Consider the following 27,532-nt stretch of genomic DNA (forward strand, 5'->3'; position numbering starts at 1 on the left):
CTTGCCTGGTCTATGGCAGCAGGATGAATGGACTTGAAAATTGTCAAGGCACGTGTTAAATGTTTCATGGACAATCTCTATGTCTTGGCAACTCTGCTAAATCCAGAGGGTTACTACAAGCAGGAGGGAAATTACAACTGGATTTCTATTGTTCACAGAATGCTCGCAGGTCATTAATTTTACTAGGTTATAAACACTGCAGCTGTTTCCAGATGAAGCAGGAGCTTTCTTTCCTTCTTTGTTTTTAAATCAACTTGTCCCCACTTTCTGTTTTTAAGTCTTCTTTCTCCTTTTCTTTCCCCAGGATTTTCCATTCTTCAGGCAATTATGGAAGCCGCCGTGCAAAATAATTGGCAAGTGACTGCCCGATCCGTGGGAAGCATAAAAGATGTTCAGGAGTTCAAGGCAATCATTGAGGAAATGGACAAGCGGCAGGAGAAAAGATACTTGATCGACTGCGAGGTTGAAAGAATAAACACCATTTTGGAACAGGTAGGTTCCCTTTTCGTAATGGGCATATCGTTGTGCAACAGTTTTATACATAATGCACATTGCACTCCACCTTACCGGATGTGTGAATTGAAGGACTGGGCTGCCTGCTGTTGTTACCAAGCATTGTGAGCCATCCTGCATTGGGCCTGCAGCACCACTGTTGCCTATTCAGAAGAAATTTATGTTGGGAGAGATTTGGGAGAGATTCTATTCTCCAAAAGCAGAGTTAAGCACAATGGTGATTGTTCCAAGCACATTAAAACTTTGTTAGATTTATATTGGCTCTTATCCACCTTTAAACAAACATTCCCCACAAAAATACCTAGGCCAGAATAAATCACAGAAACTTAGCTTTGCAGAAAAGTGGCTGTTTTACTCATAGAGTTTCCAGAAGTTGCATCAAACAAGTCTCCATCTCCTGGCAGTAAAATAAAGATGAAAAAGATTCCAGATGACTTTAAAATAAATGCACTTGGTTTTCTTACAAAAAGGATCATACACTATTTGGGTTAGCAAACATACAGGGTTTTACAGAGATTCAATTCATTTACATGCAGCATTTGCTGAGTTCGGAGAACAAACAAAAAGGGGGGGAAACAAGGAGGCAAAAGCTGCTGGGAGCAAGCCAAGCCGTACTCGCTGGCAACATGAGCTCATGGCTCACTTTAACCCTTTTTTACATGCAAGGGTGAGTCAGTAACAATTTACTGCGCCATCACTTTTTGTTCATTCATTATTTAAAGCATCTTTACCTTGATCTTCAGCCAAAAAGCCCTATTACTTTTTGCGGGCAATGGCCTTTATAGCCTGGCATGATGGTGGAGGGATGTAGTGTTGGCATCTGGCCTTGGGGGTGATTCCTATCCCATATGGCTGTTCTGACAGCTGGGGAAAACTCGTGAGACCCAGGAGCTAATTAGCACCCAATATGGGCTCTCAGGGGCAGGCCTCCCCTGCAGACCTGAGTGAAGACTTCCCACTCCCATGGGAAGCTGCTTTATACTTAGACTATTAATCCATCTGGTTCAATGTTGTCTACAATGAGTGGCAGCTGCTCTCCAGGATTTCAGTGAAACCTTACCTTGAGATACTGGGGAATGAAGATACAAAGCATGTTCTACCACTGAGCTATGGTCCTTTCCCAATTGTGCCCTGTTGTGACAAGACAGCTCTCATAACTCTGCATTTGAGATCATTATTTCTAAATAGGGTTGTTAGAGAGGGCTGTTATGTTTGTTTGTTTGTTTGTTTGTTTGTTTGTTTGTTTGTTTGTTTTAAGATTGGGGGAGGGCTAGCAGAATATGCACTGGACTGTTTTTAAAGCTTGATCTGTGGCAATTTGGAATAAAATCATTCGATTAAAAGTGCACCATATGATAGATTATGAACCACCAGGGTTGTCCCCTTGTAATTTGTGTGAAATGCCATCAGTGCTCATGGTGCTATCTAAATAATATATGAAGAATTCAATTTACTGAATCTAGTATTTGACTTTACAGCTTGGAATTTAATGGAAAGTCACAACTGCAGCCCAACTGTAAATTTGTTTACTAGGAAATCAGTCTCCCTAAGTTCAGCAGGGCTTTCATTCCTGGGAAGCATGCTTAGGCTTGTTGCCTAAAATTTCAGAGAGCATTAGCATATTTTCCTGAGCAAATTTTCCATTATTGACTGATGGCAAACTAGCCTCCCCGCTATAAGCAATTCAGGAGAAGCGCTGAAGATGTGAATTGGTTCCGACAGCATTCAGCTCCAATCAAGCTGTGTGTTGAATCTGCATGGGTAACTGGGGTGCTTGGGTCATATCCTGCTGCTTTTGAACTTAGCAGGAACATTGCAAGAGAGCCATGATGTTGAATTGCATTACAAAAAGCTGGCTTTTTGGTGATATTTGGGAATTACCCATAAACATCCTTGGTTGTATTTTTCTTCTGATTTACACTGAAGATCCTATAGGTTTATCTTCTGATCCTTTCATACAGGTGTAGCTGAACTGCGGGTTTCTCAACCTGAAAGACCTGAAATAGGATCCTTTCCAAACAATGGTACTGATTCCTGGTATTACTGGGGATCTGAACTAACAGTTATGAATTTAGCTCACACCTGCTGCATAGAAGCCCAAAAGGGTTTGGTGGTCAGCACAAGTTTGATAGTAGGGATGGGGGATAAATATGATTTAGCTCATATTTAAAGACTAACCTACTTAATTCTCACTTTCCAAAAAAATACACAAACAGAAACACAGCCATCTTCTAAAATTCATACCCCTCTGAAAGTTGGGATGCAGTTCTTTAATCAAGTAAAGTGTACAAAAAGAAAATTGGAAATTGGGACAGAAGTGCTATCATTTTGATTCATAAAACTAATGCAATAAATCACATGCCTGAATGCACCCAGGAAAAACTAAAATGATATTGAGAAGAGGGAACAGACTTGCACTCTGTTGCTCTAGAAGGCAGGATCAGAAGCAGTAGGTTTCTACTACTGTGGACCAGGAAAAAGACCTTGGGGGCATTTTGGATGGCTCCATGAAGATGTCAACCCTGTGAACAGAAGCTGTGAAAAACGGGTGGCAACTGTTGGAGAAAGTACATTCTAGGGATCATTAGGAAAGCGGTTGAAGTATTGTAAGCCTGTACTTGGAACACTTGGAGAGGCTGAACAAGGAGAAGTCTGTGATAATACTAAAACTGTGATAACTCCAATGAAACTGGATGTTGAAAGATTCAAGACAGAACAAATGAAAATACTGTGGAACCTTGGTTTTCAAATGTAACCCATTCCAGAAGACTGTTTGAGTTCTGAAACATTCGAAAACCAAGAACTCAATACGGAAGCCTAAAAACGGAAAAATTAATACAAAAAACTCAATACGGAAGCGTTCAAAAACGGAAGCATTTAGGGCGTTTGAGTTCTGAATCGTTCGTCAACGGAGACATTCGGAAACCAAGGTTCCACTGTACTTATCCAGAGAGTGTATAGTTAAACTATGGAACTCATTGCCATAACAGTGATGGCAACCAACTTGGGATGGTTTTTTTAAAAAGGATTAGAAAAATTAATGAAGGATAAGGCTAGCAATGTCTACTAGCCATGATAGCTATGTTCTACCTCCACTATTGGGGGCAGTGTGCACATGAATCCCAGTTGCTGGGAATCACAAGTGGGGAGAATGCTGTTGCACTTATTGTGGGCTTCCTGTAGATATCTGGTTGACCACTGTGAAAATAGGAGGCTGGATGAGATGGAACTTTGATCTAACCTAGCAGGCTATTCTTAAGTTCTTATGAATGGTTTCTTAGTACATCTGAATTGGGCCTCTAGCACCCATGAGGAGTAAACTATGGAACTGACTGTCACAGAATATAGTCGTGACCATGAGTTTAGATAGGTTTTTTGTTTTTGGGGATTTGTTTTTAAGGGGATTTGATAAATCCATGGTGGAAACAGCTACCAATGGCATGATGGCTATATGCTACTTCCAGGATCAGAGACACCATGCTATTGCTTCACTGTCAAAGGCAGTATGTGCCTGAATGCCAATTGTTGGGAAGGGTGCTGTTTCACTCAGGCACTGATTGCAAGCTTCCTAGAGGCATCACTCCCTCTAATAGCAAACTCGTGATGAGTACCAAAAGGACTGGCATCAAAGCACGGCTAAGAGGAGACAAGAGCTGTCTCCAATGAGGTGCCATCAAGATATTTAGAACTACAGTGGTACCTCTGGTTGTGAATGGGATCCGTTCCGGAGGCCTGTTCGCAACATGAAAAGAACGCAACCCATGTCTGTACATGCGTGGGTTGTGATTCGCCACTTCTGCGCATGCGCATGACGTCATTTTGCATGTCTGCGCATGCGCGAGTGGCAAACCCGGAAGTAACCCTTTCCAGTACTTCCGGGTCGCCGCGGGACGTATCCTGAAAGAACGTAACATGAAGCAGACGTAACATAAGGTATGACTGTATTAAATTCCCTCCCACAAGAAGTAGCAATGGCCACCAACGTGGATGGTTTTAAAGGATCATTAGACAAATTCATGATGGGCAAGACTGTCAATGGTTACTAGCCATTGAGGCTGTGCTCGGTCTCCACTGTCAGAAGCAGTATGTCTCTGAACACCAGTTGCAGGGAAACACACTTGGGAACCTGCTTGCAAGCTTCCCAGTGGCATGTGATCGGCCACATTGAGAATAGGACGCTGGTCTATGTGGGATTTTGGCCTTGTCCACAAGGGCTCTGTCCTTAATAGCCAGGATGCTGCTGTCACTCCACTGCTTCCAGTACATTTCTGAGCACAATTCAAAGTGTTGGTGCTGACCTTTCGAGCCCTAAATAGCCTCGACCCAGTACACCTGAAGGAGCACCTCCACCCCCATCATTCAGCCCAGACACTGAGGTCCAGCACTGAGGACCTTCTGGTGGCTCCCTTCCTGAGAGAAGTGAGGTTATGGGCAACCAGGCAGAGGGCCTTCTCAGTGGTGGTGCCTGCCCTGTGGAACACCCTCCCATCAGATGTCAAAGAAATAAACAACTATCTGACATTCAGAAGACATCTGAAGGCAGCCCTGTTTAGGGAAGTTTTTTCATGACTGGTGTTTTAATGTATTTGTAATCTTTTATCAGAAACCGCCCAGAGTGGCTGGGGAAACCCAGCCAGATGGGCAGGGTATAAATAATAATTTTTTATTATTATTATAATATCTTCCGCCTGAGGTGCTCAGCTCATTCTGCCTAGTGGTAGCAATCTGCCCTAAGAGCCATGGCTTGCTTTCCCAGTCAGGATTGATCTACCCCTGGTCTGACTGCTATGTGATTTACATTTTCTTTCTTTGAAAGTGTTTGCTTCCTTATTTCCAGCTCAACTCCTTATCACCACACAAGGTAAATAAATAAATAAGACAATCTCAGGGAAATTTTAAACACTTCTTAGATCTCTGCAGTAGGGATAGTCAAGGGGAAAGGAGAGGTCCTTTCTTCTTGGCAACTGTGTTTGGCTGATAATGCAGCACTGTGGGGTGGGATAACTCTGGATTTGCATATTTTGGATTGTCTTTTCCCATTAAGCTTAGAAGAGAATTTACCCAGCCAAAGGAAAGGAAAGCAAGCAAAAGAATTGAAATGAATTATATATGCCGTTGGTGCATTTCGCTTCCTCTGGAGAATGAATTTAGCATGTGCTTTCACACATTCTTGATCACTGTGGCACCATTTCTTAGACATTTAAAATGGGAGGTTCATTTCACTCTTATGTCTTGAAGATTTTATTTATTTATTTAAAAAGCTAGAATGAGCCATTCTGTAAGTCAAGCCCAGAATGCCTTATTTGGATGCAGACCAAGGTAAGTCCCAAATCAATGCAAGACAATGTCCAGCATGGCTAACTTGAATTCCTCTGGTTTCAGCCCACTAACTCCTGCAGAGGCATAATGGGAGAAGTCTTCTCTGGGAGTGGTTCATTTTGCATGGTGTGGAAACAGGGGGCAGGGAGAGGTTTCTCCTCCCTATCTTGTTAGCACTAGAGCTTGGATTCACCCATTGAAACTAATTGGCGACTGAGTCAGGACAAACAAAGGGAGTCACTTCACCCAGTGCCTAACTCATTTATGAGATGTGCTGCCACAAAAAGAGGTGGTGACAATCACTTGGATTTGAAGGCTTTAAAAGAGGACATGACACACTCCTTGCTACTTTTAAAACAGTGAAGGGGGGGGGACAGTAAAGGACATTTTCTAATAAATGTAGTAGATGGGAGTATAACAATATGTCATGGGGCCCTGAGTAACAACAGTTAGTATGTGAATGTGGATAGAATGAAGGAGCACATTCCTGTCTTATACTGAGTCAGATACTTGGTCCTTCACCCTCAGTACTGTTCACATTGAGTGGGAGAAGCTCTCCAGGATTTCAGCCTGGAACCTCTCTTGGTTCTGCCTGGAGTTTTCAGGAACTGAACCAGGCATCTTCTGCTTACAAAGCTTACTGAGCTATGGCCCTTCCCACTCACGTCCCACATCTCCTCCAAAAGAAAATATAGAAACTGTGATTTAACAGGTACAGGCAGGTGCCAGAAAAAATAGAGGCAGGCCCTGGTAGATATGGACAGCTGAGATACAGGGCTGCAAACGAGAATGCTCCTGTGAAATATATGCAGTGCTGTTTGCATTTACATCAGTTGTAGTCTGGAGGGCTACCCCCAGTCTGCACATATGGGACTTGTGCAGCCCTACATGGAGATGATGGGGAATAAAACTGAAACTGTCTGCATGCAAAGATGTTACTCTAGCACTGAGCTTCAACCCGTCCCCTGCTTCACAGACACACGGCTGTTTTCACCTGTGAAACATTGGACGGCAATGGCAGACTCCTGGCTTTAAAATTTCAGAGCTGCCCTGTGCAGTGCCTCCTCTCACCTTCTGTTGTTCAACATTGTTGCAGCACCCAATGCAAGCAAACTGGGCACAAAAATGCTGCAACATGGAAGAGCAGCAGAAAAAAACATACCCAAAATTGTGTGGGTATGTGCTTCCCTCATCAACCACCCCATCAGCTAAAAATGGGTTCCTACATCAGCTACTACTGTGCTTGCTCACAGAGAGAAGCTCTTACTGTCTCCCCTCCATTCAGAATGGAAGGGAGGGTTGTTGTCCAATCCTAGCTTCCAATAAAATGTTGGCATTTTTTAGGGGAAGGAAAGACACCGAGCCAGGGCAAACAATGGCCAAGCAGGAAAAGCAAACTGTTTCCTGTGCATTGTGGGCTTTTGAAGGGATATGTACTGAGGTAGTGGTGGGCACACTGGCACAGATGCTACACTGGGCACCCCTGCTGTAAGCCTAAAAAAAACTCAGTGTTGCCATGCAAGCAAATGCTGTGCTCCAGTCCTAACATTTACATCTTTGTTCAGCTTAAAATGAAAGATCATACATGTTGTTATTTTTTAAGGCATTACCTTAATTTCTGCATCTGTCTCTCAACTCAAGCATTGGGGTGGAAACTTCACTCGCAAGCAGAGTCACTCCTTAATTAGTTTCCAAGGCAACCTCTGGGGGTGGGGGGAGAGGAACTTGGTTAAACTGAGTAGGAGAAAGCAGAAGAAAACATGGCAATGTCAAATGATAAGATAATGCCCTAAGAATTGGCTTTTTTCCAAGTAGCTTGGTAGATGGAGCATTTGCTCCATGCGCAAAAGATCCCAAGTTCAATCCCCAGCCTGTCCAAGAATGATTTCAGAAGATCCCTGACTGAAAATCAGAAGAGCCTCTACCAGTCAGTGTAGACAGTACTAAGCTAGCTGAACCAATGATCTGACTCAGTAGAAAGCAGCTATCTATTCTGCAACAGCTGTTCCTTCCAATGAATGTGTCCAGAACAAAGGGGTGAAAATCTCCTCCTGGTTCTTTGTCCCACTTGGTTCTTGTGTTAGACTTCATATAGTTCTAGGTTCCAGGTAGAAAAAGTGGCACGTGAATTTCATGTGAGCAAAGGCAAAGCTGCCACCAGCACCACCCAGCTGCTTCCTTGCAAGTAAATCTGCCAGTGGGTAAAAACCCCAACCACTACATGTTATGGTTCAGGTTTTTCCAAGGAGCAATCCTCCATTTACTTGATCTATTAAATGTATTTGTATTGCACTCACAGTTTGTTCCAGTGCCTCTGGGTAACTTACATAGCCTGCTTTCCTTATATTGTCACATCACCTTTGTGAGGTAGATTAGGATGAGAGTGAGTGAGTTGCTCAAGGACTCCCAGTGAAAGATGCCAACTACATAAATTAACTCTGCTCCCTTAACAGCAGATGGGCATATAAAAATTAAAATTAAGTAGACAGGGATTTTTCCTGGTGCTGAGGAAGAGTAATAGGGAAAGTTCCCCAGGAACTATCCAAGGTTTTCTGAACTGTCCCCCTTTCCAAGTAAGATGCAATCACATATCAGCATAATTTTAGTTGATTGGGAAGTTTTATACAACAAGCCTGCTTCCTCCAAAAGGTTGGGATTTTTAAGCTAAAGAATGGGAGAAATGCGCTGAAAAATGTGGGATAACACTCAGTGTCATCTAACATGTCTGCAAACAAATCAGAAAGAATGTTTACAAAATAGCTGGCAACGTCTAATCTCCTGCAGAAACAAATCAGGATGAATGCTCCATAAATGGGTCATTGGGAAGTGCCCTGACATGAAAGCTCTCTTTCATTTTACACCCTACTTGCTGCTCCTGGAGAAGTTGTAAGTTAGGTTTCCTCAAACCACAGCTGGGCAGAATGCTATTATCTCAGAAATAACATTTTTTGAAACAGTGCTGCCTTAGATGAATCCCATTCTTGATCAATTCCCCAGGGTTATATTAAGTTTGCCCAGCTGATCTCATCCTCTGTTATAGCCTTCACCACCCTGGTTCACCCCTAGAGTTGTGGACTACAGCTCCCATCAACCCCAACCAGCATGACCAATTGTTGGGGATGATGGGAGCCCTGTCCAAATCATTGGGCAAGAACCAGATTGCAGAAGTCTACTCTAATTGTCTCAAAAACAACAACACAGGAGTGCTTAGAAAGCCTAACATACAGATAAATCTTCTTTAAATGCCTTAATTTCAATGTGAATGTTACATGCACATTTTGGCTATTTGCTAGATGCCACCTTTAGCACTGCAGTCATAAAGGAAGGGCAGCCTATTCATTTTTTTAAAATAAAATAATGAACTAAAACAAAAAATGGTAGACAACACAGAAGATTCTAGTGAAAACAAAGAAAGAAAGAAAAAAGACTGTGCTTACGTGGGTGCATCTTATAACCATTTTCAGTAACCCGTAAAAACTGCTGTCTGTCCATTGGAAAAGTACCTCATTGTACAGTGCTTCTGCAGAATGAGAAAAATGCATTGGAGCAGGTCGATCTCTCATTGCCACCCCTGCTTAAGAGGCATATTTCTATGAGTTGTCACTTACTGCAAAACCCACGAAAATCTTTAGCAATGCCGTGTGTCATCTTCGATATTTTATCTGGTGGAAAAATATAATGGGCTCAGGAATATCTGAAATGTCACCTTTGGAAGCGGCAAATAGAAAAAAGAAAACACTGCAGCAAATGGTTTAACCCTCGTTTTAAAAGATAAGCATGGATCATTAGGCATTGATAGATCTGGGGAGCTGAAAGCAATGCATTCACAGTGTCTATCCTATATCCTTCAATAAAGCTATTGTTGACACAGTTCCAGGGCTGGCACTAGGCCAGAGTGGGCCCTCAGAACAGGAGGGGGCTCCATGCCCCATTTCCACTGGCCTACTCCATCATATCTGCTTTTCTTCCTTTCTCTTCTAGAAGATTGTGTAAATGATACAGTTCTCTGCGGTCGTGGTGTTTCCCATACCACTTAACAGCAACAGACACACTTCCATCATCTCAGAGGCCCATCTTTGTCCCAGGAATTCCAGGTGTGTTGAGGGAAAGCAAAGATGGTGGCTAGAAAGCTTCTGAGATGAGAGTTCAGCGTCTGGTACTGAGCATCAACAAGGGAAGGGATGATGAAAAGCCACGAGGGCTGCAGAGCGACTGGACTCTACACCACCAAGTTTCTATAACCCGATGATAAAAAAAACCTCTTTCTTTCCTCTTAAAAAACCCCATAAACTGGAGAGGAAGATCTGGGTTCCACTGGGCTCCATGGGGCACACCAACCCATTGCTGGCACCAGCATTGTACAGTTCTATAACACACCCACAAGCTGGAAATTATGAAAATCATCCATGGGCAGGGGAGTGAGCAGATCATTTGTGTTTACCACTAGATTTCTTATGAAGTACAGTGGTACCTTGGTTTGTGAACTTAATCCGTTCCGGAAGTCTGTTCTTAAACCAAAGCATTCTTAAACCAAGGCGTGCTTTCCCATAGCAGCGAAGGACTCAATTTACAAATGGAACACACTCAACAGGAAGCGGAACATGTTCTTATTCCAAGGCAAAGTTCACAAACTAAAACACCTACTTCCGGGTTTGCAGCGTTCTTAGTCCAAGTTGTTCATAAACTAAGCTGTTCTTAAACCAAGGTACCACTGTACTTAATTTCTTAAGGGTTAATGCTAAAGAAAGAGGCTTATGTTGTTGTTTACCTGCCTGTCTTGCACAATCAAAATAAATAAGCTGGCTAGGCTAAGGAGCTGAACAAAGATTCTCTGCTCTCATTGTAACAATTCTGTCAGTTTTCCCTCCAGGTTGCTAGACTCAAAAAATGTATACACAGTTGACAAGATTTATATGTTCTGCTTCTGTATTTCTGCTTTGTGGAAAGGCATTATCAAATTCATTTGCTCCTGTAGGGCCAACGCCAGTGTGGCTGATTGGTTCTGATAAGCTTGCCTCTCTTTCCATTCAGATTGCTGCAATGTTTTCTCAGGCTTACATGCCGTTAGCTCTAGGCTAGGAAGATGTGCTGAATTCTAAAAGTACTATTAGGGCCTAATTAAGTCATTTTCCCTCTAACGAGCTTCGATTTCACCACATATATAAAACAAAACCTGATACGTTTCTTCTGGAAATGCTGCTATTTTCTCAAGCAGGGATTTGGCCGCTGCTACACAGTGATCTTAGAACCACATGATGCTTTCAGACTCTCTGCAGGAAATCTATTAGATTTCACAGAAGCTATACAGAGTGTCAGGTGCCCTGTGCCACGGACCCAGCAAGGCAGGGCTGGGCAGGGCAATATCAGAGCAATGAACTGAACAGACGTAGTAGAATAAGGATGAAGTTTCAGGGTGCAGTTTCAGGGTGCCAGGAGTGCCAACTTGAATAGAATTTGGGGGGGGGACCCAGGTGAGAACCCACCCTGCACAATCGATCACAAGTTGCAGCATGCCCAAACCATTTGAATGGCAGTGTCCATCAATTGGGGGGGGGGGCTGAAATATTTTATTGGGGGGCTGAAGCAACCTCAGCCCCAAGAGGTTGGCTCCTGTGCTACCACAAATGTATGGTGAGGCACCCAGTTGGCCTGGTCTCTTCTACAATACCTCCTGTATACCTTAGTTCCTCATTTTTTGGGAGTGCCTTTTAAGTCAATCAACCCTTTTTTAAAAGAAAAAGAAAAAAGGATTCTGACCTCTGCAAGTTGTTATTGGTTTGGTTGACACCAACCATCTTTTGTTCTATCTTATCACTTTGCTTTACTGACTTTGAAACTTGCAGGGAGTGTATGCTAAGGTTGCCATATTTCAAACAGTGAAAGTTGTTGACCTTTTTTTGGCAAAGTTGTTGGGCTTTTGGGGCAAAAATGCAAAAAAAAAAATCCACTTTTAAAGCTATTTTTTATGGGAAGTCGACAAAACAGCCCTGCTAGCATGGGCTGCCATACATATGAATTTTCCAGGACATTTTTCCCTGATTTGCACCCAGACACTGCTGCAGTATTCTGGTTGTGTCCAGGAAATCCCGGACATATGGCAACCCTAGTGTATATGTGAACGTGCAATTGTTAACATATTCCTGGTATTCTTATTGTGCAGTTGAGCACATCATTAAAAAAAAAAAACCTCAGATATGCCATCAATGAGCAGAGTCCTGCCTTAGTTTCAAAACAGCTTTGCCAAATAGAGGGTAATTAATGAACTGTTTGCCGTTTGCACATAGAAATGACTGGATTTGGCTGTGTGGGTAGCAGACATTCAAAGAGCAGCTGCAAAAGATTGTTCCCACTTAATCCTGGCAAGACAAAGACAAACTAAATGTAATAACATGGCATTTTCTATGTAGAAGCAGAGGGAAAGGTAGTGCAGGTTCTGTTTTTTTTCAGTAGAATTATCTGTCTCTGAAATCTAAATGAGCACTACTTCATTCTGATGATTACCTTTGCCTTTTAGTATATATTTTGAAAAGTTGTTCATCCATATGTTATGCATTTGAACACCTCTTAAGATCATGCCACCAAAATCTGAGCATATCAGAGATTAGGAATTTGTGAACTTCCAGATCTTCTTGGACCTCAGGTCCCATCAATTCTGACTGAGGCTAATGGCTGATAGAGTTCGACAACATCTGGAGGGCCCCAGGTTTCCCATCCCTTGTCTGTATAAAAATATAAAAGTATATTATTTGGGTCCATCTAGCTAGTACTGACTGCTCTGATTGGCAAAGGATGTCCAATGTCTCAGGACTAACAGCCTTTGTAACTTGAAATTGCCAGGGATTGAACCTGAATCCTTCTGCATGCAACATCTACTGTTGAGCCACGGGTTTACAATTTTGTCTAGCTTCACAGTTACAGAACACATAAGGTAAAGGGACCCCTGACCATTAGGTCCAGTCATGACCGACTCTGGGGTTGCGGCGCTCTTCTCGCTTTATTGGCCAAGGGAGCCGGTGTACAGCTTCCGGGTCATGTGGCCAGCATGACTAAACCGCTTCTGGCAAACCAGAGCAGCGCACAGAAACGCTGTTTACCTTCCCGCCAGAGCGGTACCTATTTATCTACTTGTACTTTAACGTGCTTTCGAACTGCTAGGTTGGCAGGAGCTGGGACCAAACAATGGGAGCTCACCCCATTGCAGGGATTTGAACCGCTGACCTTCTGATCGGCAAGCCCTAGGCTCTGTGGTTTAACCCACAGCACCACCCACGTCCCTACGGAACACATAAGTTTAGTCAATTCTGCATTACACATGCATGTGTATAAATATATACTACATGCAAGATTCAAAAGAAAGAGATAACATTACGGAGCAGACTCTCCTGTTTCCTACACATATTTCTGGTGTGGTCTCCAGGTATCACATTTGGACTGCAGGCTGGATGTTGGTCATCCATTATGCTTGAACCTGTGAGTGTGGCACTGGCTTTGGCCTTATAGAGGTTACCAACCTAGTTTAATTATTCCCTCTGTGCTGACCAATAAGACACAGGGACAGTGCTGCAGAGGCAAAATCTCTGGAAAGGATGAACAGCTTTGTTTAAAGTACTTAACAACACATGCCTCATTCCTTAACAACTCAGGGAGATTTCTCCATGGAAACCTAACCGCATATCTTGAGTCATTGTGTTGTTCTGTGCCAAGAACTTCCAGGGTTCCCAGGAGTACTGTGGCTCAAGGAGATATGGAAGCCTTGTCTGTGGTCTTTTGCCTGTTCTGTAGATACAAGTCAACACTTAGATGCCACTGTCACCAAGCAATGGATGTTCATTTGTGAAGTTGCCCTAAGTATAGGTTTCCAAGAGAGCTTGTTGAGCTTCCATCTTGGTAAACAAAGAAGTGTCACTTGGACAAAAGTTGGGGAGCGGCCATTGTTCAGTGGCAGAGCATCTGCTCTGCATGCAGAAGGTCACAAGTTCAATCCTAACATCTCTAGTTAAGGCTAGGAGATAACTCTTTCTGAACCATTGGAGAGCCACTGCTAGTCATTGTGGATAATACGGCTGTGGATAGACCAGTGGTTTGATTCAGTATGTTCCTATGATGGATTCCATGCAGGATTCAGATTAAAGTGTTCCTTCCACCAACACCATCCCAAAAATCTGTAGACTCCATCTTTCTTTCACAGTCAGCAGTTCCAAGCAGAGATCTATGCAAGACTAGGCAGAGATTAATATGTTGCTTACATAAACAATATGTTCTTTACCCAGTCAAGGAATCCTCGCCATTCTCAGTATCTGTGCAAGGCTAACATGACCTGGGAAATAGGCACACATGATCACAAAGCAGAAAATCTACCATCAGATGCATTCCAGCACAAGGTTCCATTCATTTCAAAAACGGAATTTGCATGGGAGAAGTCCTTTGTTGTGAGTTTTTGTGCAACACTTCCCTGTGTGGAAGGCAATGTGAATAGCAGGGGTCACCACAGAAATCCTTGCATGTGTGCCTCAAAGTCAACATCACCTTATGCTTGCCTTTTTATTCATGTGGAATTTCCTGCAGCTAAATAATGTGTCTTTTTTTCCCTTTCTTTATCCCTTATACAGGTTGCAACCCTTAGTAAACATTCCAGAAGTTATCACTACATGCTTGCTAATCTGGTAAGACCTTCTGTCTCTCTCTCCCTCCCTCTCTCTCTATCTATTTATTTATCAATGTAGGAGATTTAGCATGACTGCGGGAAATAACATACTGACCTTTAAGTCATGCCATTCCTAATTGCCCAAGCAAACTGAAGGATGGTCACTAGAATCTGATGAACTGTGTGCAGCTAGTTCCATATTCCCAGGATTAATGTTTCAAACCACCTCACACTTTACCGTCTCACTCCCAATAAAAGCAAGAGAGGTACACGAGTCAGGAAGCTAGTTTAGCAGCCCTTCCCAATCCAGTGAGCTGCTTCTGATGAATACATCCTATCCAGATCACAAGAAGCAATCCTTACATTCAACCCTAAGCAATTCAGGCTGTATCTGGAGCCTTCTGTCCAGTTCAAAAGACGCTGACAAACTAGAATAAGTCTAGAGGTGGGTGACTAGGGCCTTGTCTGACCATACATTAAAAGCATCATTATACCATGCTTCCCCCAAAGAATCCTGGGAACTGTAGGTTGTTAGGGGGCTGAGAGTTGTTTGGAGGCCCCTTTTCCCCTCACACAGCTACAATTTTAGAGTTCCCTGCGAAGAGGGATTGACAAATCACTATAAGAATTGAAGTACTTCTTTACATAGCACGTACAGTAGTTAACTATGGAATTCACCCTTTTGCCTGAAGCAGTGATGGTCACCAACTTGGAGGACATTTTTATATTTAACAAAAAATGGACAAATTCATGGCAGATAAGGCCCTCAATGTCTACTGGCCATGATGTCTAAACTCTCTCTCCACCGTCAGAAGAAGTGTGCTTCTGAATACCAGTTGCTGGAAACCACAGGAGAGGAGGTTGTTGCATTCTGGTCCTCCTTGCAGGTTTCATACAGCCATCTGGTTGGCTGCTGTGAGCACAGGATGCTGGACTAGATGGGCTATTGGCCTCATCCAGTCAGGCACTTGTTATCCTCTCTTAAATTGAGCCCAGAAGGGAATAGGAAGTCAGTGTAGACTGAAATCTTGGCAAATTTCTTTTGTATTTAAGGGACATTTCAAAAAGGTTCCATTGAGCATGTGCAAAGCTCAAGGCATTTCTAAAGCATCTATTTGAATCCTGGCCAGAATGTATTTCCCAGCCCTTGCTGTGTGGCTTTGGAACAATGCTAGAACTGGGATGTCATAATCATTTGTACTCAGTGACTGCCTCTTGGCTTTTTACTGAAGCTTCCCTGCCCTAATAATCTGAAACTAATTCATAATTTGTATTTCATCTCAAATTATGCCACTGAGAATCCAGATCTCCTTTATAATGCTTCAACCTCACTGCTAAGAAGTACGACATTGTGCTTGGTTATTTTACAGTTGTTATGAAGACTCAAAGTTAATCCATAATTCTATCTTGCCAAGTTGTCAAGCTGCTTAACAATTCATTTGTCCAATTCCAGGCAGTACATCTAAAGCTTATTGTGGAGAGAGTAAGATATAACTTGTTTCATATATTAAATAACTAGATATGGTGTGCCCTGTGTCTGTCTATTTTTAAGAGGGCCAGCCCAAGACATTTTGGCACCTGAAGTGAACCACAGGGAGCAAGGGGAAATGAAGATATACACCAGGAATAAGCAGGGATTAAAGTTCTACATCAGGAACAGGGGTTGGGTTGGGGGCATCAAATCAACCTTTGATGGTTGAAGTGTTAATCAAAGGCTGTTGCTTGGGGGAAAGGGGCCCCACTCTAAATCATGGATAGGTGTAGACCCCAGGAGACCCCAGAAAGCAACCCCCATCATTTCCTCTTTAATGGGAGGGGGGCCAGCAGGCTGCTATGGAGGTGGCATGCGAGGAGCCCTGCTGAGGTGTGCTGGAGTTGTTCCTGCCACCACGGCGGTGGTTGTGGTGGATGCATTCCTTGAAGGCCAGATCTATTGCCCCTGTGAATCCTGCCGCCCAAGGCGGTTGCCTCACTTTGCCTCATGAATGGGCCAGCCCTGATTTTTATCATGTACTTTATAACAGGTTTTTCCCAAGGGTTTCTTCTTATGGCATGAGAGACAGACAGAGAGAGAGAGAGAGAGAGTTTTGAAAGTCTTCTCTCCACTTCCCATGTGTTGCACGCCACCCCAATCTCCGAGCGGTGAGAGATTCCAGGGGTTCCAGGCGTTTACCCAGGGTTCGTGTTTCCTTGGGGTATGAGGCACAACAGACTGTGGTGTCTTTGTGATACATGGTTTATTTTCCTGCAATGGAGGTGTTCGCAGCATCAATACCCCAAAAGGGTCTTGCTCCTCCCATAGACGCAGCCTTGGTAGGGCCAGCCTGCAAGCATACGCTGTTTGCTGAGACCCTTACAGAAGGTGCTGGACTGTAGAAGTTGGCTAAATACAGCAATGCATGTTCTTAAGTGTATATGTGGGATTACTGAATCTGAATCAATTAAATTCTTCCCACTCACCATTCACAAAAAGGGCCTGGTTAATGTAAAATAAAAAATATAAACAGGAAAGAGCATAATCAAGGTTATAAAGCATAGGAGAGGTAAAAAGGTAGGATTTTCCTAATAAATAGAGAGCATATAATGTAGAAAAATAAAAGCAACAAAACGCATAATGAAAGCAAAAAGTTGTGATTTGGTGGGGGAAGAGAGTTTTGTATATTTGAATTCGACACGTAAGAAATGAAATCTCACCAAACAGAATAGAAATGTTCTCTACAATAGACAGAGTCCACATAGCACAGAAATGTTCTCTACAACAGCCAGAGTCCACATAGCATAGAAAAGTTCTTTACAATAGCCAGGGTCCACATAGCCTTATACTACGACAAGAGTTTAGTTCTGTAGTGTCTTCCATTTCTGGGCCAAAGAGGTTTGTCTTGCAGCCAGCATCCATGTTAAGAAGAAGTTCCATAGATTGGGAAGATGTGGTTTGATCATCCCACAAGTTCAAAAGGGTGAGTTGCAGGGAGGCTTGGAGGGGACATTTTTTAAAAAATAAATAAATTGATACTTCTTCAAATATGTCAATCTAAAATTTGGATGCCAGAGGGCATTCCTACCATAAGTGGAAAAATGTCCCCCTCCTACTGCAACCACCCCAACAGTCTTGAGGATATTTTATGTCATATGAGAAAACTGCACTTGTGGTGCCACCTATACAGAATTTTTAGACAACAGTCCCTTAAATAAGGTGATGCTTATTTATAAGGCTTAGACACATAATTGCATCCCATCTGTTTTCAATTGTAGGTCCTTCTGCTAGCTACAATGTCTATGTTCTATTTCTCTGTCACAGGCAATATGCCTCTGAGCACCAGTTGCTGGAAATCACAGGTGGACAGAGTGCTCCTGTGCTCAGCTCCTGCTTGCAGGCTTCCAGTAGACATCTCGTTGGATACTATGAGAAGAGGATGTTGGGCGAGATGGGTCATTGGCTTGGTCCAACAGGCTCTTCTTATGTTTTTATGCATCTATACTGCATTTCTGAATTTCAAAACAGTTATTTTTTTTGTATTCCAAAAAAAATAAATGAATGTATTTCTAATTCTCTCTCTTCCAACTTGAAAGTCAGCAACAGTTTATACACGCAGCAGGATAAAGTGGTTAAGCTGTTCCTGGCATGTGTCGCTTTAGGATGGAGACTGCAAGATTGATTCCAGGTCAAAACAAAAAAACTATTTTGTCTTTCTAGGGTTTTACAGATATTTCACTGGAAAGAGTGGTACAAGGAGGTGCCAATGTAACTGGATTTCAGATTATTAATAATGACAATCCAATGGTCCAGCAGTTTATGCAGCGCTGGGTGAGACTTGATGAAAGAGAATTCCCCGAAGCAAAAAATTCTCCACTAAAGGTAAGTGTTGTGGAGCAGTGACAGAATGGGTAAGACATATGGGTCTATAGCTTTTTCAAGGCAGATACTGGATCTGAAAAAGTTGGAGGCTACTGCGCTAAAGCACATGAACTCTGAAGGCCGAAATGAAAAGTTATGGATATTGGGTGACCACTTTTCAAACCATGACCATTGTGGCAATTCCTCTTCTTTCCCTCACCACTAATTTGTACCACTGACTTTGCTCTCTGAGATCTCAGGTAGGAGTCCTTTCCCAGCTCTATTGGAGATGCAGCTTCTTGGAACTCAATATCTGTTGACTGATGCTAATTGATATCTGCTGACTGAACACTGTTAGACAAACCATGTACATATTAGGTAAAATGTCATACAAAAATGTGTGTAGTGGGAGAAATTTCCGCAAAATGCTAAAGACTTTTACAATAGCTTTTTTCAAACTCATGGAAATGTGGATATAGTCAAACTTAATCCGTTCCGGAAGACCGTTCGACTTCTAAAACATTTGACAACCAAGGCATGGCTTCCAATTGGTTGAAGGAGCTTCTTGCACTCAAGTGGAAGCCACGTCGGACGTTCAAGTTCCAAAAAACATTTGAAAACCAGAGCATTTACTTCTGGGTTTTCAGCATTCGGGAGCCAAAATAATGGAGGCGTTCGGGAACAGAGGTTTGACTGGACTGAATTTAAGCCTGGTAAACTGAGAGAAACCAAAACTGACATATTCACCCATTCCTACTTGGAGGGAGGACAGTGCTATCCTGTCCAATCCAGTGCAAAGATCATTGCAGTGTGCCCTGTATCAGAGCTCTGTAGCGTAATTTACTATAGTTTAGGCCTAAAAATAACTGAATTGGGGGCCGGGGGCAAAAAAAGTACTCCTCTGGCTTTTAAAAAATACTCTTATTGTTGGGTATCACTCAGGAACGAAACTAATATTTGCACATCTGAGGAAGTATGCATGCACATGAGAGCTAATACCCAGAACTAACTTAGTTGGTCTCTAAGGTGCTACTGGACAATTTATTATTTTTATTTTTATTTTTTTGACTGTGTCAGACCAACACGGCTACCTACCTGAATCTAATATTTGCACAGATTTACTCCTGATTTGTTAAATTTGTACAGTATTTATGAAAGAGACAGCCACTCCCTTTAGAAAACCATCCTGACAAATGAATGTACAATGTCTGGGACTAAGAAATGTAATTGGCTAGAGACTAATGCCCTGGTGTGTTGATTTATTCAGTATTTCATCTACTCTTTCCTCCTTCCCTCGCTGGCTTTCCTTTGCATGCTCATGCATTTGTTAGTAGAATACAAATAAAATAGAAAATTTGATTTGTCTCTTGGCATGATTCCAAGGAGGCTGCATTTGGGTTTCTGATCATTAAAGCAGGCCTGGCCCGAGGGAGAAAATACCACTGTGTGAGCTTTATGTAGTAATAGATTGGACAGCTCTTACAAAACCCTTTTCTTGTCTATGTAAGAGCAAAAGTTGACTCTAATGCTCAGTTGTACGGTGGAGCTGTTCTGTGATATTTGCTAGTTTTAACTTTTTTAAAGAAGCTCTAACAAAAAACAAATGAACAAGTGAAACAGAAGAAGCATTAGTTAGTTAGCTAGCTAGTTAGTTAGTTAGTTAGTTAGCTAGCTAGTTAGTTAGTTGGTTTATTAAAGATTGGCTCCTCCCAGATATATTTGGGCTACCAACTATCGTGCTAGGGAAATGGGTTGCAATTTAAAACTCAGGAGCCTGATTCCCTCAGATATTGCCTATTTGTCTTAGAAACACAAAGTTCTTCAGAGAGGATGTATTTATTTCTTTATGGGCTCCTAAGCTAAGGCAGACTTTTTAAGGGCAAAATAATGTTATAGGGTTTGTGTAGCTGCTGGGAGCATAGATCAAGTGCCTCCTCAACTTGGGCCACATTCACACTATACATTTAAAGAACTTTATACAGCCATGGCTTCCCCCAAAGAATTATGGGAGCTGTAGTTTGTTAAGGGTGCTGAGAGTTGTTAGAAGACTCCCATTCCCCTCCCAGAGCTAAAGTTCCCAGAGTGGTTTAGCAGTTCTTCTTCCCAGGGTACCTTTAGGAAGGGAATAAGGGGTCTACTAAGAACTCTCAGCACCCTTAGGAAACTGCAGCTCCCAGGATCCTTTTGGGAAAGCCATCACTATCTAAAATGCTTTAAATGTATGGTTTGGCTGTGGCTTTGATGACAACATTCCACCATTTAGTTTAGTAGAAGTGAAACAGGAGATAAAGGGAATGTTTTGAGAGGTTGCCACCCAGTGTCCATAGGGTTGTATCCTATAATATGGGATGGGGTTGGGGGAAGGAGGGTTAGTGATTTGTGGGTTTTTTGTTATTGTTTTTAGTATTTTTTGTGTTTTTATCTTGTATTTTTATGCTGTGAAATGCCCTGAGATCTAAGACTGAAGGGTGGTATACAAATTAAATAAATAATAGTTCTATGCATAGTAGACCCACTGAAGTTAATAGACATGGCTAACTTAGGCCCATTAATTCCTATGGGTCTACTCTGAGTAGTACTTGGTTTGCTACGACCCACTACTTTTCATATTAGCCTTTAACTCAGAGTTGGTATGTTGTAGCACAGTAGTCATCAACTTTTTCAGAACCCACCTTCAACCTTAGCTTCAGCCATGCTATTAAAATCATACACATTCTTCTTTCTCTGTATGTTCCTGCTTCTCCCTCTTCTCTGGTTCATACATGATGCTAAGCTATGGTTTGTTTAGCCAAACTATGGTTATTCTGATTGTGTAAACCTAGCCCAGCAGACTATTGTTTATTGTCTACCAACAAACATAAAGCAAAGCCATGCGTTGTTGATGGCTCACAAACCATTACTTGTTTTAACTATGTTATGATATGGTGTCTGAATCCAACAGCCTTGTTTAATCATGGTTTGATAGGTCACCCACCATAGATGTTGGTCAGGCAAGACTAGCTGGATATAAGCCATGGCTGGTTCATTCATCCATGAAATGACTCGTGGTTTGTTGAATAAATAATGTTTCAAACCGAGCATGGTTCAAACCAAATGTGACTTGTTGCACAAATTAAGCCTCAGTCTCTCCCCACATCCACATGTAACATTCCTGGTTCAAACCATAGTTTTATGGAGCAGGAATGTGCCTAAGCTCAAGTACTTTCTCTCTTTGTCTCCCCTTCCCTTCTTGGCTACAGAGGAAAATGTTTGTTAAAGCACAACTTGCTGTAATGTCTGAGCTTTCATGGGTTTCAAAGCCATGTCTTTGGATAAACGTGAATAGACAGGGAGCTATAGGACCCTGTCAGAGCCTCATGGCTCTTTCCCAAAGCCCAGTGCCCAGTGCTTACCAGGCTTTGAGATGGTGCCCCCATTAATTAATTAATGGAATTTGCTGTCACAAGGTCTGGTGGCAGCCACTGGCATCTCCTGAACAGAAGACTATATGAGCCCTATTCGGACTCCCCCACCCCCACCATCCCCATTTTTCCAGCACTCATAAGTCAGAAAGCATGTTTCTGAGTGGAGAGACGTTCTGGAGAGAATCCACTTCCCATGTGGGGTGGAGTTGCTACACTAGCCTTCCAGAAGGAGGGTCAGTGTTACTTACTGGGAGGGAGAGGGCTGAGGCAGTCGGGAAACTGGTGCAGTGACTTTGCACCATGCCACCCTCCCCTGCCTTGCTTCTGTCTCTGCCATCAAGCAACAGCAACCCACCAGCTGGGAACCCAGCCCAGTGGCTCTTCCCCAGCCGCCGAGAAGCTACTGCAGTAGCCACAGAGGTTCTCTGCACAATTTAGAATCCTGCATAATCAGGGTTCTAAATCACATGGGGAGTCTCCAGCTAATTTTGCCAACTCTGAATATTCAGCTACAAAGAAATAGAATGCCGACCACAGAAAGCAATATATTCAAAATATAGGCAAATCTCTAATTTTGAAGAGTTGGGTTTTCTTTTCTTTTTTAAGTCTTTCTCTGAAATAAATTCAATTCACTGGCAAAAAAATAATAATCATTTAGAGATCTTACCCTTCCTACGAACAGGAATGTTTATCAGATTTATAACCTCAATAAGAACAGTAATTCTGAACCGTATGAGAAAGCAGTGAAAGTGGTGTGCTTTCGTTGTTTTCCTAAGGAAAAAAAATAAACAGATTTATTGCTGGCTACATATTCGAGTTAATAGAAAATACAGTCCAGAGAGATGTAATTCATGGTCGCTGTGCTTTTAACACCAGACAGCCTATATTGGCTAGCTCATTGTTTAACAAAGAAAAAGAAGAAAACTGCAAGCAGAAAGAGATGTTATATAGAATATATTTGGTTTATAGCCAGAAAGATGTCATGAACAGACCCTGCACCTAATGAGGGCTTGAATTTTGTTTTACGGGAGTGGTTTCCAGGTTTACTTGGCGAATGGGTGCCACACATCAAGTTAAAAAGTTAAAACAAACCTAAGACCCAGGAAACAGGCATAGGAGTATAAGAAGCCACCTTATACCCAGTGCTTTTTTCTGGGGGGATGCATACCCCTAAACATTTTGTGAATCTTTATATTTTTGTCCATTTACTATATTTATTTTTCCCAATTTGAACTACAAAATAGTGGTTTTCTTGAGTCAAAATGAAAGTACCTCTAAACATTTTTTTAGAAAAAAAGCACTGCTTACACCAAGTCAGACCATTGGCCCAACTAAGCTAGTATTGTCTATGCTGAATAGCAGTAGCTCTCCAGCATCTCACTAATGGGCCATTCCCAGCCCTATCTGGAGATGCTGGGGATTGAACCTGGGACCTTCTGAATGCAAAACAAGTGCTCTACCCCTGAGAAAGAGCAGGGGCAAAGCAGCGAGGCATGCAGCCTAGGTCCATTGCCAGGTGAGTGGGCTCTTTGCCTTCTGTCCAGGTATGTCACACATCAGAACTGGATCCTCCAATCTGTGCTGATCCTTCTGGTAGCTGCTCTACGGCAGGTACCAGAAGTCATGCTACCTTCTCTCTCATGCTCACCTGCCCACTCTCTTGCACTGGAGCTGCTGAGAGTTCCTGCCCAAAATATCTGGAAGGCAACAGGTTGGGGAAGGCTGGCATAGATAAACATGGTGCCCTCCAGAAGTTGTGGGCAACACCTCCCATCACTCCTAACCATTGGATGTGCTGGCTGGACCATGGGAGTTGGATCCAAAACAACTGGAGGGCAGCAGGTTGGATGCCCTGTTGTAGATGGATGAGTATAAGGCAGCTCCCGATAACATTGCAACAGATGGTAATACCTCACAAAAACCACTGCATACTGAAAGGTGAAAGATGTGGTAAAATAAATAAACACTATAGAAGGAGGGGGAGGAAAAGTGCTAGTAGACACAACTTCCAAAAGCACCAAAAATAATTTTGGGAGGAGTTGGTGAAGAATGACAGAGAGGAAGGGATCATTTGCGTTTCCCAAACAGGGGCTACAGGAGGAAGACATCTCCTTGAGATCGGCATAGTTAATATGGAATAAGATGACCCAGCAGATCTACATACACAGATGACACTTTATTGTTGCTGTTGTTGGTTTTATTTTGTTGTGGACTAGTCTCTTGTTAAGCCTCCATGAATATTGCTCGTCATCGAAAGACAATATAAAGGTAAATGTGAATGTAAAGGAAAGCAAATCTTTATTGTTACAGTCAATGACCAGCATGAATATGAAGGAAAACGTAAACCCCTTCTTCCTCCTGTGTCAACAATTATGTAATTACAAAATGAAGTTTGACACCTCCAGGGATGTGGGCTAGTTAGGGTGACTACTCCAGGCTGAAAAACAAACGAACACAGGGAGCAAAACTGGGTCTGAAGCTGTTACTAAAATGCAGTTTGTCAAACTGTCTCCTTTGCATCTTCTTCAGTACACATCTGCACTGACCCACGATGCCATACTAGTCATAGCAGAAGCTTTCCGGTACCTCCGAAGGCAGCGTGTTGATGTCTCCCGGAGAGGTAGTGCTGGAGATTGCCTAGCAAACCCTGCTGTGCCTTGGAGCCAAGGGATTGATATAGAAAGAGCACTGAAAATGGTAAGGACAAAAGCAATGACGACACTAACCTAAATCCTAATGTATTTGGCTACAGAGGTTATCATTAGGGGATCTGGGAAATGTGTTTGACTGTGCATGCAACTGTAAAGTACACAACCTGGCTTTGCCATGCAAAATGTATTGCCTTTATTTTACCTGATACCTTACAATGTCATGTAAACAGGTTGTCTGTATTCAGGCCAGGGGTGCCAACTTGAATAAAATATTGAGGGGGCCCAAGTATGTCCCGCCCTGCATAATCAATCACATGACACTGTGCATGGAAACCATTGTAATGCCGATACCCATCAACTTTGGCACCCCCAGTCCCTTCAAAAAAATTGGAGGGGCAGGAAGGGACCCCCGCCCCTAGGAGCTGGTTCCTATGATTCAGGCTGTGTTGAACACAATTCCCTGGAAAATTTACACTACCATCTTTGTTGACATTTTGTATGTATAATGTAGGTATTTATTTAAATACAAGAAGACAGGTCCCTGCCTCAAAGAACATACAAGCTAAAATTCACCATGGGGAAAACAATGGAAGAAAGGAAGAAGGAATAGATTGGGGGAAGATTATTTCAGTTGCATGTACTTAGGCTTAGCTGGAAATGAACGTGAGAACCAGGGAGTTGAAAGAAGCAAGAGAGGTTGTACCTGTGTTGTAGAAAAGGGTCACATCTTGAAGTACCTACTTTGCACTCAAAAGGCCCTGACAATAGCCGACCAGGTGCCTATGTGAAACCTGCAAGCAGAATATCAGGACAACTGTACTCTCCCACTCATGTTTCCCCAGCAACTGAGAACCACTGCCCATTGGTTGCTGTAGAGAATAATGAGCTAGATGGACCAATTGGTCTGATTCAGCAGAAGGCAACATCCTAGGTCAGCATTGCTTAAGTCAAGGGTAGCCAATGTGGAGTCCTCCACATATTGCAGGAGTACAACTCTCATCATCCCTGACCATTAACCATACCATCTAGGACTGATAGGGGTTGAATTCCAACAACATATGGAAGGCACCACATCAGCTCCCCCTAATGTAGATGCTCTGGATGGCAGTTCCAAGTAGACAAGTCTGCAAGAGAGACAGGAAGTTATTATTGTTTACTATTCACAGAGGACAGGATGCTGGTGGCGCTGTGGTGTAAATCACTGAGCCTTGGGCTTGCCAATCGGAAGGCAGAGGTTTGAATCCCCGCAACAGGGTGAGCTCCCGTTGCTCGGTCCCTGCTCCTGACAACCTAGCAGTTCGAAAGCACGTCAAAGTGCAAGTAGATAAATAGGTACCACTCTGGTGGGAAGGTAAACAGCATTTCCGTGCGCTGCTCTGGTTCGCCAGAAGCGGCTTAGTCATGCTGGCCACATGACCCGGAAGCTGTACACCGGCTCCCTCGGCCAGCAAAGCGAGAAGAGCGCCGCAACCCCAGAGTCGTCCACGACTGGACTTAACTGTCAGGGGTCCTTTACCTTTACCTTTTTATTCACAGAGCAAACGTTGGTTATGTGAGACTATATCTGTGTGCATCTGTGTCCATTCATTTTGATGGAATTGTTGGGGGGGTGTTAAGTTCCCAGGGAACTGTGGCCATTGAAGGGGCAAATGTGTTGTGGTTGTACCACCACAGAAGCAATAAATTCCTCTTCGGAAGATTGGGTGCTGGAGTGAAAGCATGTCCAGTAGATTGCAATTATTTCAGATCTGTGGGCATCTTATTCCTTTCAATGACAGTATGTTGTGATTTATCATTGCTAAGGTTCAAGTGCAAGGAATGACAGGAAATATCCAATTTGACACCTACGGACGTAGAACTAATTATACAATTGATGTTTATGAAATGAGACCTGGAGGACCACGGAAGGTAAGCCACACATGGGTAAATGTGTATTTACTCTCCCAGCTCAGCCCTGCTTCTATCATGAGTTTGAAATAGAAGATCAGTTGAAAAACAGAAATATTTTAATAGAACTATTGGGGACAAGCAAACTTCAGACTTGTGGGGGCTTCCTTTTTATTTTGTTAATTATTTTTAAAAAACATCATATACCAGTTTTCCTTTATAAATTTACAAATCTTACAACAATATATAATATGCATAAAACCATTAAAAGCAATAAATAGCATATAAGAATGTAAGAAGAGCCCCAGGTGCCTATAGGAAGCCCCAAAGCAGGATCTGAGAGCAACAGTGCTCTCCGCACTTATGGCTGCATTGGAGGGGGTTGGACTAGATGACCCTTGGGACCCCTTCCAAGTCTACATTACTGTGGTTCTATGATTCCCAGCAACTGATATTCAGGGCTATACTGCCTCTGACAGCAATGTGGGATCAGTTACCTCACCTTTCCTTGGTGTCTGGCCTCCTCAGATGGGATATGACTGAGAGGGCCACATGCCTTTGAGGTGCACTTACTTTATACTAGATTCCAGGATTTTAGGGTTGAATCTCTAGCTGCCTGGAATCAGTTGCTACCTGAATTTAGACAAGTACCCAGTGTTGTGGTGGCTACTGAAGCTGTTTTTGTTTGAGAAGGCTTTCCATGAAGTGTGACCCTGCTATTTATGAAATAATCAATTGTTTTATTGCTTTTGTGGTTTGTAGGAATGGTTTTAACTGTATTCGGAAATGTGTTTGGCTTTGTATTTTATGTTAGTTTAATCTTGTTCTACACTGCTTTGATGGCCTAGGCTAGAAAGCAGTTTATAAATTTGTGAAATAAAATAAATGAGATTAAAGCCCCACCTGTAGGTCTCTGCAATCCTTTAAGGTGAACAGATGATGAAAGCCATGTGCCACTTATTACTGGTCTGGTATATACGCGGTGGACGCGGGTGGCGCTGTGGGTAAAACCTCAGTGCCTAGGACTTGCTGATCGTATGGTCGGCGGTTCGAATCATAGAATCATAGAGTTGGAAGAGACCACAAGGGCCATCAAGTCCAACCCCCTGCCAAGCAGGAAACACCATCAGAGCACTCCTGACGTATGGTTGTCAAGCCTCTGCTTAAAGACCTCCAAAGAAGGAGACTCCACCACACTCCTTGGCAGCAAATTCCACTGTCGAACAGCTCTTACTGTCAGGAAGTTCTTCCTAATGTTTAGGTGGAATCTTCTTTCTTG

The 27,532-nt window shown here is 42.8% G+C and overlaps 1 protein-coding gene across 3 annotated transcripts in view; it reads left to right on the forward strand.

Moving 5' to 3' along the window:
• Positions 1–27,532, forward strand: part of LOC310754153 (glutamate receptor 3) — a 204,452-nt gene that overhangs the window by 91,437 nt on the left and 85,483 nt on the right. For 2 of the 3 annotated variants that reach the window (XM_083595718.1, XM_083595719.1), the window contains exons 4-8: positions 305–492; positions 14,442–14,495; positions 18,171–18,332; positions 24,245–24,412; positions 26,170–26,274. In XM_083595718.1, the coding sequence (XP_083451844.1) occupies positions 305–492; positions 14,442–14,495; positions 18,171–18,332; positions 24,245–24,412; positions 26,170–26,274 (677 nt within the window). The remainder of the gene's footprint in view (positions 1–304; positions 493–14,441; positions 14,496–18,170; positions 18,333–24,244; positions 24,413–26,169; positions 26,275–27,532) is intronic. The other variant, XM_083595717.1, reaches the window with a different exon arrangement.

This window comes from Podarcis filfolensis (assembly GCF_964270895.1).
Source record: "Podarcis filfolensis genome assembly, chromosome: Z".
Lineage (NCBI taxonomy): Eukaryota > Metazoa > Chordata > Lepidosauria > Squamata > Lacertidae > Podarcis > Podarcis filfolensis.